The 10702-nt window shown below is 50.6% G+C and overlaps 1 protein-coding gene across 1 annotated transcript; it reads right to left on the bottom strand.

The window, feature by feature from the left end:
• Positions 1 to 1289: 1289 nt before the first annotated feature.
• Positions 1290 to 2559, bottom strand: LOC123804937 (olfactory receptor 10V1-like). Its single transcript, XM_045817374.1, is given in 5 exon segments — positions 1290 to 1640; positions 1643 to 1884; positions 1887 to 2183; positions 2186 to 2335; positions 2451 to 2559. Coding segments are annotated over 5 exon segments (1149 nt in total).
• Between the last annotated feature and the right edge of the window lie 8143 nt (positions 2560 to 10702).

The following is a 10702-nucleotide window of genomic DNA, read 5'->3' as shown; positions in this document are numbered from 1 at the left end:
GGGTGCTCCTAGGTTTGATGACAAATCGCTTTTTCCTAGGAAGCGCTCATGACGATTGTGTTGTAAAAGAGCTGTTTTGGCGCCTCATCCCCCGGGCTCATCTGTAAGCTCCAGAGGGCACGGACTATGTCTTGTACCTTTGGGTGTCCCCAGGGCTATGCCCAGTGCCTGGCACACACAAGGTGCTCGGCCATTCATTCATTTACTCATCCAATAATATTTCTTGCAGAGTGCTGTGATGGAGGGAATTCCAGGGATCCATGGCACCTAGCCCAGCTCCTGGGGTGGAAGTGGGGTCAGCAAACAGGTCTTCTAGAGTGGAATGTCTGACCTGAGTCCTTGCATCACAGAGGCCTCTCAGCTCAGCAGGATACTGAAGGCTTTCCTTCCATTAGCAACTAACATCTGAAGATGTACCAAACTCACGGGGGCTCACAATTCAATGACTGCTTATCGAATACTCGTTGCATGTGCCAGGTCCTCTGGCAACAGAGATTAATGACAGTTCTTACCTTCGAGGAGCCTCCAGGCCAGTCCAGGAGAGGGACACACCCTTTCAGCACTGGGTGGTGAGCGAGCACGTGGGGCCACAGTGGAGAGGCACGTCCCCAAGCCTGGCGGGCCAGGTTGGAGGAGGCGCAGGCTGCGCAGGCTGTCTGGAGCCAGTGGCCCTCTAGCCAGTGGAAGGAGGAGTCGCCCAGCCCAGAGGCTGGGCCAGGGCAGATAGTGAAATGCCTTAGTGAGGATGGTGAGTGGGGCGGGGGTGGAACCGGTCACAGGCCCCCTGTGCTGCTGCTTTGGCTACCGCTGCTGTGGTTTGCATTGTTGCATCTCCCCTGATCTCCAGGTCATTTTCTGGTGGTGCAGGACTCAGTGTCTGGGCTGCCTCTGCCTTTCCACTTCTTCACTTGACCTAGTTTGGACTTGGCAGCTCCTCATATTTCTGTGCTCGCTAACTCTTTGGCCAGAGAAGTGGCTGCCTTAATGTTTTGTTGGGGTCCTCTCATGACCTTCCTGTCAGTGTTCGTGTCTCTGGCAGTGTTCCGGATGATGAATGCAGCTGTCCACGAAGGGACAGCAAAACACCCCCGGGCTGCTATAGTTTGGGAGGCCTTAGGGTTCGTTCCATCTCTCTGACCACAGAAAAGAGGGTGATGAGGCTCAGGGGTGCGTACGACCGGGACGCAGCCCTCAGAGGGTGCGGGGCAGCCGCCTGCTGTGCAGTGGACATGACCGACTGGGTTCTCGTAAGGGGGCCAGGTTAGGCCCGGTGGACTCCACTTTGCCCTTCACTTGGCATTGAGCTGCCGCCTCATCTGCCTGTGGCTCTCCAGGAGCCCCCTGAGGGCACACTAGACTTCCTTGTTCCGGAGGTTACGTATATAGGAGGTCACAGGGTAGAGCGTGGGAGTTACACTGGTGTACATTAAGGGCACGATTCTGTCCTGTCCCGGGCTGTAGCGTGACTTGAGGTGAATGTGTATGAGTCTGGCGCAGCCATGGTGCAGAAGAGAGACCAGCAGGTGCCCAGCACAGCTGGAGAAGGCTTTGCTCCTGCCCTCAGCTGAATGGGTTCTGAGGATGGCAGTGGTAATGAATCCACAGGAGGGCAGTATCTGCAAGAAGGGAATCAACAGGGTGGGAGCATGCAGAGCAGGAAGGCTGCAATCTCCTCAGCTTGCGTGTCTGAGCAGGCCAGGAATGGCACGGCAGGGATGGCGCAAAAGAAATCACTGATATCAAGGGACCGGCCCAAGGGTAAGAGGAGCATTAGTGTGGCAAGGGTGAGTGAGAGTGCAAAGCCACAGACGCACGCCAGAGCCTGCACCTGCAGATGGAGGGCCTTGGCGATGGTGAGCGTGTGGCGCAAGGGGTTGCAGAGGGTACGGAGTGGTCATAGGCCATCACAGTGAGGAGGAGACACTCTGCTCCTCCCAGAGCAATGAGGAGGTCCATTAGCAAGGCACAGCCCCGGATGGGCATCCGCTGGCTGCTGGAGAGGAAACTGGCCAGCGTGCTGGGGACAATGACCCATATACAGCAAATGTCAATGGCGGACAGATTGGGAAGAAAGAAACACCTGGGCGTCTGGAGGCAGGAGTCAATGAGGATGATGAGCGCGATGCTTGTGTGCCCTGCTAGGGTGACAAGGTGCGTGATTAAAAGGAGTCCAAAAGAGAAGTTTGCAGTTTGGCCAGATCCCCGAAGCCCGGGATCATAAACTCGGAGCTTAAGGTGTGGCTTTTCTGCAAAGGGGCTGTCCCGTGTTCCCTGATGTGGAGCTCCCGGGCTGGATGTGGAAGTTTTCTAGCAACCGTCCAGGTTGTGGGACACCCTGGAGCCCGTCACAGCTGGGAGTGTAGCCAGCTCTGCAGGACCTCCAAGCCACTTTGCCGGGCTTGGCCCTGGTCTGCGTTCTCTGAGCTTCCTGAGTCCTGCCCTCTGCTCACGGACAATAATAATGACCTGCTGGTTGTGGCGCCACTTCAGTTCACCCGGTGATTTATTACAAGACACGAGCCGAGATAAGTCAAGTCCACACATGAAGTTGTCTCCCATGTCGAAGAGTTGTCTGGGGGAGGGGGAGCAGGTGGGGTGGAAGGCGCTGAGATTCGTGTTACTAAGTAGGTTTGAATAGAGGGGACTGGCCCTACAGGCTCACTGACCTTGTTCTAAGGAATCCCTGCAAGACCTCAGGCCTGGCAGGCTGATATTAAACCCGTTTTGACTTTGCACATTGGCTGTGCTGTCCCTCCTTTAGCGCCACCATGCTCCCCAAATTCCCAGGGTTCCTGCATCTGCAGGGCTGTGAACACAATGCCCAGAGAGGAAGACGTGTGACTGGCAATAGCTGCCGCCTCTCCTGTGCCAACGCTCCTCGGCTGCAGGAGGCTCCAGCTGCCCGGACGCCTAAGCTGAGTTAGTCCCTTCCTCAGGTACTGGTGCTGTTCCGGGCTTCCCCGACCATATCACTTACTCTTCAGTCTTGTAATCCTTTGTTTCTGTCTCTTCTACCTCCACAGCCCGTGAGCTGCGTGATGGCAAGAGTCATGCCTTATTCAATCTCTGAGATAGTGGCTGGCACGTGGGAGAAGCGTCAGTGAGTGCTCGTGGACTAAAACACCTGTTGCTTTCTTCTGCATCCCCTGCAGTGAGTATACCGCACCAGGCATCAAGCAGGTACCTAACACATATGCTTGAATACGTGGTTGCGTGAAAGCAGGGAGTCTCTGATGCACTGGCGATGGCTGAGGTCATGATCGTCCAGGGAGGGTGTAGAGTGAGAAGAGCAGAGGGCACAGGGTAAGCCAGGGCACAGGGCCGGAGCCAACGGGACAGAGCTGAGAGTCGGGGTGGAAATGAGAACGCTCAGGACACTGGGGCGCTGAGTGCCTGGCAGGACAGTGGCTTTGGCTGCTCTGCGTCTAGAGTGTGGGAGCAAGGGGATAAGGTCAGGCAGCTTCCTGGGTCACAGGGGGACACGTTTGCTGCGTTCTTCCCTTGACAGGACCCAGGTGCGCATCCCTCCCTCGCAGCAGAAGAGAGGGGGAGGTTTCTAAAGATTCTAGAGAGCTAACAAATCTAGAATTGATAGGAGTTAAGGGTTCTGTGGAAGTGAAGTTGTCCCCTAAAGGACAGGAACTCACTTAGGGGCATACAGTTTCTCCAGGGCCACGGAGACTCACGTGGGCTCAGTGAAACCCGAAAACCCATTTGGATGATAGGCCTAGATGATTGTGGTGATTCCAATTTTGCACTCACTTGCGTGCCACACTGAGTATCATTGTGGTTTCCATTGACCTGCCGGGCCCCTGGACTCTTGGAGCCTGATGGGTCCCTCGAGGGCAACCTGCCCACTCCTCCCTTCGGAACAGAGGGTCATGAAGTCCTCTGCCTCATCCCCGGCCCTGTCCAGATTCACGCAGCCCAGCCTGGCTTTCCTCCTCTGCCACCGCCCCCCTCTCAGCCCCTTGTCCGTCCCAGGATCACTGTCTACGAGTGTGAGAGCGTGCTTTCTGGCTCCGGGCTTATCTTCCCTGGACTCGGTCCTTTGTCTTTAGCTTTGCCACCCCAACTCGCTGCCTCTCTTTTTCCCATGGAAGAAGGCGGGGGCTTCTCGTTTCATTGGCGCCTGAAACCTTCAAATGCCGAGAAACACAAAAGTGAAAGTAAAAGTCACAGGTCCTTCCCTGCTCTGGCCCGTGCCTATGAACACACATACCTCACACACACGTGTGCACCCACGTACAGCAAAGCAAACATGCCTGTACACACACACACACATACTGTAAAAAGTACTGTATAGGTGTTGACAATGTTATTTGACTCAGACCTGCTTAAACTAACTGCCCCTTGTGTAGTCACCAGCGTGTGGCTGGGTCTTGGGCTAATTATGGAGGCGGAACACGGGCAGGTTTGGCTGGATTCAAAGCAAGCGATCAGGCCTTACTAGGAGCAGCTTAAAGTGGGCAATGGAGCCCAAGACTGGAGCTTTTGTAAGGTCCTTGAGCCCCTACACTAGGATTGTGTTATTCTTTGTACTGACTTTAAGGTGGGGGCCTTATCAGGACTCTCAGGGCCTCCATTTTTCATGCAAACCACATATGTATACGTACCTACTTAGTGAATACTGTGACACATGACCTTGTTCAATTCAAACAATACAGAAGTGAGTAGAAATGACAGTGATCACCCACTGCCACCTCCTAGTTTTCAGGTATCCATAGAGTACAAAATCCCAGGCCCTTTCACAAGCACCTAGATGTATGCATATGTCCTGTGATTTTGTCTTTAAAACATGGACACCAGCTCATACTTATTATATGGTAACTTGTGTTTTTAGTCTTAAAAGTGACAACCATGTACAAGGGTTGAACTCATGTTTAACAGCCGCACACTATTCCATGCCATCAGAGTAGCTTCAGTGAAGGAAGTGGGGGAATAAGAGTCATGGAACCTTGAGAATGCTACTTCTCAGCTGACCTAAACTTCCAACTAATACTTTCGTCTCCCCAGTCCTGGTCTAGGTGTAGCTGAGCATCTCCCACACACCACGCTGTGCATCAGGGCAGCAGGGCCTACGGTACTTGTGGCATCCCCTGCCTTCATAAAGCAGCCTACACTTTGCAGGCCCTCCAGGCTGCCCGCTGCAGGTGTTCATTTTGTGCACCTCCATGGCCCACAGGGTTTTCTCAGAAAAGCCTCCTGACCACTACTGCCCTTTTCGAAATAGCAGTGGCCAAGCCAAAGCCATTGCCATGTCTCAGAATCTTCTAGTCCTGGGAGGGCCAGCACACTACTGGCTTCTAGGCAGCAGCAGGAAGAAGGCCCTGGTTCCAGCATTCTGCCACCCCCGGAAAAGGACACAGAACCCCCAAACAGTTGAGTTTGTGCTGAGAACCCCGCACAATCCCCTTCAATCACCCCAGTACTTTCTGCCTTTGATGCTGACCCTGAGAGGCTTTGCATAGTCCACGGTGGGTGTGTGCCACTTTCCCAGCCCTTCCACCTTCCGTTGCCTCCTCCCTCCTCCTGGCCACAGTTTCTAATACAAAAGGTCTTCTGCTTTTGAATGGACACAGAGGCCATGCCACAGGCTTTGGGCACACCTCCTCACCATGACCTTGTCCTGCACATGTGGAAAACAAAGACACGGAGCTTTCCTGAAGCAAGCTGGCTCAGCAGAAACCAACTGAGCCCAAGGGAGAAACCTGGCCTGGAGGCAGAGCTCAAGGCCGCAGCAGCCCTTTGGCAAAGCCAGTGGACACACCACCGTGGCCCAGGGCTGAAAGTGCCTGCTCTCTTTCATCAGATACTGCAACTACCCGCTTTAGTACCAGGGTTACCTGGAAATGGTGCCCAAGGGGAGGAGTGGAAAGTAAGAGGTTTCAAAAGATGAATTCAACGCTTTGAAAGACAGGCACTTCAATGAGACCCAAGTAACTGGGGCTGCATCTTTGCAAATTCCTGGATGTTCTAAAGCAGTGGTAGCTCAGCTTCCACATCGCTCAAAAGTATCCAGATTTTCTGTATGTCTCTCCCGTTGAGTATCACAGATTCTGTGCCAACGTGGCACCGAGTTCTGGGAATGTTATTCTGCTGGGACTGTAGCACCACAGGGGGATATTTGTGGGTGGGTGTCCTATGAACTATTTGGACCCTTTAGAGGGCAAAATCCTGGGTGAGTTGGCACGGAAGTAACCTAACTGCCAAGGCCCATTCCTATGGATGGTGGCCCGGATGCAGGATCTTGGCTGCACTCACCAGCAGGAACCTGTGAGTCTGAGCAGATGGGAGGTCACACAGAGTGAGTGGGAGCTTCAGCTTCTTTCTACTACAGCTCACAGGCTGAAAGACTTTTCTCTGGGGCTTTCCTATAATGTCTTTAAACTTGAATTCACGAGGGGAATTTTGAACTTTATTGTCTCCCCAGAAAATTCATGGTGGGTTTATATTTGCAGTATTGTGCACATTGGACTGTTATTATTAGTGCTTGTCATTTGACCTTGATGCCGAACTTCTGATGAGATGCGTTGGGCAATGGTGGCTGGAAATAATTAGGATGACAGCAGACAAAGGAGTGAATTGGTGGCCACTGGTACACCATAGGCTCAATAGTTAAGCCCAGAGGGTTAAGAAGCACAACAATCTGTCCAATGTGGAGTGCGCGTGCTGTTAGGGGTGTACCTTCTCTCTCCTGGTTTCCTCCCTCAAGGAAGTTGATGCCACATGGAGATGCAGTGGATCATGCTGTTGGTGGGCAGCATGCACAGGTACACATTTCTTCACCGAGTGGTTAACTTGCCAAAGGTTCCAAGTGTGGAGCACTTGGTCTCTTTCTTCTTCCCTTTCCCCACAACTGGGTGGGAGGCCGCAATATTGGAAACGTGAGCCTGCTCTGCAGGCCCAAAACCTTCCTCCATGGGTTGTTAGAGTCTAGACAGGGGGTGGGGTTTTGGGGGGGCAATTAGCAAGCTCAGTCTGCCCCTATAACAAGCGGTACCTGGTGTAAACGTTGTTTTGCTTCCCCCTTCTGTAGGGCTTTTGTAGTGTGTCTCAATTGGCTCAGTTGGCAGGAAGAGGTGTGCTATTTGTTGGCCCTTCTCTACTCCTCCAAATTCTCAAATTAAGTGCCATTATTTGTATCTAAGTTTCTCAGAAATTGTGCTGCCAAGCATTCAGGAGTGCGATCCCAGACTGAACTCCACACCCCGGCTCCTCCTTCACTATACTGGCTGTGGGCCTCATACCTGCCTGGGGGCCATGAGGAAGCCTCACCCTCTACCCCCTCATCTGCACACCAGGGCTCTTCTCCATGCAATCATGTGCAGCTACTCCATCGGGTTCATTGTATTTTCCTCGACAGTCTCTTTATGTTTTGAAAATGTTAGCTGCAGATTGATGGGTTCTCTTTATTTTCTCACCTTGTATTTGGACAACCAACTACAAAGAATCCCATGGTTGGCACTACCTAAAGGTAGGTAAGTATTGGAGCTCTAGGTCCACCAGGCAGCCTCCATGTCCTTCTGTCTACCTTCTTTCCTCAGGTGCTAAGATTCCACAGATCAGTGGATCTGCTCATGTACTGATACGCCAAGGATTTGGAGAATATCTGTGGAAGCATCAATTTTCCAACAGTCCAAACTTAGAACTTGGAGATAGAAAGCAGCCCAGGAGTTCTGGCCACAATGGAGACATAGGTAGAAATGCTTTACTTCCTCACACAAACAAAAGAAGAACAACGACAAATTTAGAAATGAAAAACCACCAGAACTGCCACATATTTGAACTTCATGGACGTCCAACAATCCTTGAGTTAAAGAAACATTCATCCAGACTGGTAGGAGGGGTGGAGGATGAAAGAAACATTCATCCAGATGGGTAGTCGAGGCAGAGAGGACACCCAGACAAGGAGGTAGCCGGTGGACCAGTTGGTCCCACATTCATGGGCCGATAAGCTCGGGGGGCGGGCAAATGGGAAGCGAGACAGAGCACAGAACCCAGGGTTTCAGCGTGCAAAACTAAAGACCCAAAACCTCTGGATGTAAAGATCTGCAGGAGGTGTGGCAGTGCGAAAGGCTCTCAGGATCACAAGAGAGTCTGTGGGAGAGGCCCACAGGGTCCTGGAATGCACACAAACCCACCCATCTGTGAATTAGCACCTGAAAGACCACAATCCACATGTGGGAAGTGAGGGAAGTGATGGAAGGTGAGGCTGGAGCACAGCCAGCAAGTGGCATTGTTTCCTCTCTGACCACTCCTCCACAGACAGCGCCACAGAGCAGCCAAGAGGGTTGTCCTGCCCTGGTGAATACTTAAGGCTCCACCCCTTACAGGTGTGTCAAGACAAAGAAATATGGACCAAATGAAAGAACAAATCAAAACTCCAGAAAAAGAACTAAGTGACAAGGAGCTAGCCAACCTATCTGATTCAGAGTTCAAAACCCTGGTAAGCAGGATGCTCACAGAGATGATTGAGCCTGGTTACAAAATGAAGGAAGAAATGAAGGCTACACAAAGTTAGATAAAGGAAAATATATAGAGAACCAAAAGTGATGGGAAGGAAACCAGGACTGAAACCAAGGATTTGAAACAAAATGAAGAAATAAACATCCAACCGGAATAGAATGAAGCAACAAGAATTCAGAAAAAATGAGGAGAGGCTGAGAAAACTCTGGGACAACTTTCCATGCTCCAACATCTGAATCATAGGGGTGCCAGAAAGAGACGAGGAAGGGCAAGAAATTGAAAAAAACTTATTTGAAAAAAATAATGAAGGAGAACTTCCCCAATCTGGTGAAGAAAATGGACTTCCAGGAAGTCCAGGAACTCCAGGAAGCCCAGAGAGTCCCAAAGAAATTGGACCTAAGCAGAAATGCACCAAGACACATCCTAATAAAGTTACCCAGGGTTAAACACAAGGAGAGAATCTTAAAAGCAGCAAGGGAAAAGGAGGCAGTTACCTACAAAGGAGTTACCATAAGGCTATCAGCTGATTTCTCAAAAGAAACTTTGCAGGCAAGAAGAGACTGGAAAGAAGTACCTGAAGTCATAAAAGGCAAGGATCTACATCCAGGATGACTCTATCCGGCAAAGCTATCCTTTAGAATGGAAGGGCAGATAAAGTGATTCCCAGTTAAGGTCAAATTAAAGGCGTTTATCATCACCAAGCTCTTATTTTATGAAATGTTAAAGAGACTTATCTAAGCAATAGAAGATGATCAAAACTATGAACAGTAAAATGACAACAAACTCACAACTATCAACAACTGAACCTAAAAAACAAAAACAAAACTAGGCAAACAACTAGAACAGGAACAGAATCACAGAAATAGAGATCACATGGAGGGTTATCAGTGGGGAGGAGGAGGGGGAGAATAAGGGGAAAGGTATAGGGAATAAGGAGCATAATAGGTAGGCACAAAATAGACAGGGAGAGATGTAGTATAGGAAATGGAGAAGCCAGAGAACTTATATGTATGACCCATGGACATGAACTAAGTGGTGGTGGGGAATGTTGGAGGGTGGTACAGTACAGGGAAGAGGGGGATAAAGGGGATAACAAAATTGGGAAAAAATTAAAAAAGAAACAAAAACAGAAAAGATTCTACAGATCTTGGGGCCAGAGGTGGCTTGGTCTCAGCCAGCCCATATCTCAGAGTTTATGGGGGTAATTTGTCACCTACTTTTGTTGTGCATGTTTCCCTGGGGTTTTGGCTCTGCTTTTCCATTGTCTCTCTCATTTGTTGGGGATGGGGCAGTCGAGGGAGGGCTGGGAAGATTCAGAAATGACATTTCTGGCACTGATGCCAGTTTCCCAGAATCCAGAAATTGTACTATTCTGTATCAGAATAATTAATAACAATATTCGAACTTCGACACAACGGAATACAGACACAAGTAGAAGTTGTGGGCAAAGTGGAGATGTGAGGACCTGGATGTAAGTACCGTCTCCACACACTGCTGCAACGCTAAGTGAAATATACATTACGGGGGGTGGGGGTTCCACAGCGAACAGCTGCCGTTTCTTTCCAGAAACTCTGAGGAGCTGCCACCAGCTGTTGTTGAGAGGAGCACTTTCCAACTCCTTTTGGTGAAGGACCTTTCATTTCTTTCTTTCTAAAAATATTTCCAGTCCATAATGGGTGAACATTTTTGGAAAACACAGTAAAATTAACTGGAAGAAGACACACCAAACATTATTAGTTTCACCAGACATAAAGTCTGTCTGCATGTGGAACACCCTTGGGTTCTATGCTTATCACAGGCCCTGAGCAGTTTGCAGAGCATCGTCAATTTGCAAACTGAATTCCTCTCCTAGGACTGCTGTAGGTTGCAGGTGGACATGCATTGGTGGGGGGTGGGCATCACTGAACCCCCTGCATGGCCTGTCCTTGTTTTGTGAGCCTCATTTTCAGTAGTTGTCATGTGGAGGGCACAAGGCTATTTTAAAGGCAGAGTCAGCTTGTAGCTTTCCACAGAGGCAAGCAGAGAACCCTGGGGAATCGTACCCACTGACTGAGAAGGGCCAGGCCAGTAGGTGAAGTTGGGCTATGTGGAAGCTGGAGGAAGGAGACACATCTGGCCCCACCAACACCCATGGAAGTCCAGCCTTCTAAGCAGAAGTCCATCAGAGTCTTTATTCCCACCTGATACTGACTGCATTGGACAATGCCAGGGAAAGGGCTGGACACAGCCAATA

Source organism: Phyllostomus hastatus, unplaced genomic scaffold (genome assembly GCF_019186645.2).
Source record: "Phyllostomus hastatus isolate PE091 unplaced genomic scaffold, TTU_PhHast_1.1 phas_scaffold_255, whole genome shotgun sequence".
Taxonomy (NCBI): domain Eukaryota; kingdom Metazoa; phylum Chordata; class Mammalia; order Chiroptera; family Phyllostomidae; genus Phyllostomus; species Phyllostomus hastatus.
This window is presented reverse-complemented; position numbering and strand designations above follow the sequence as displayed.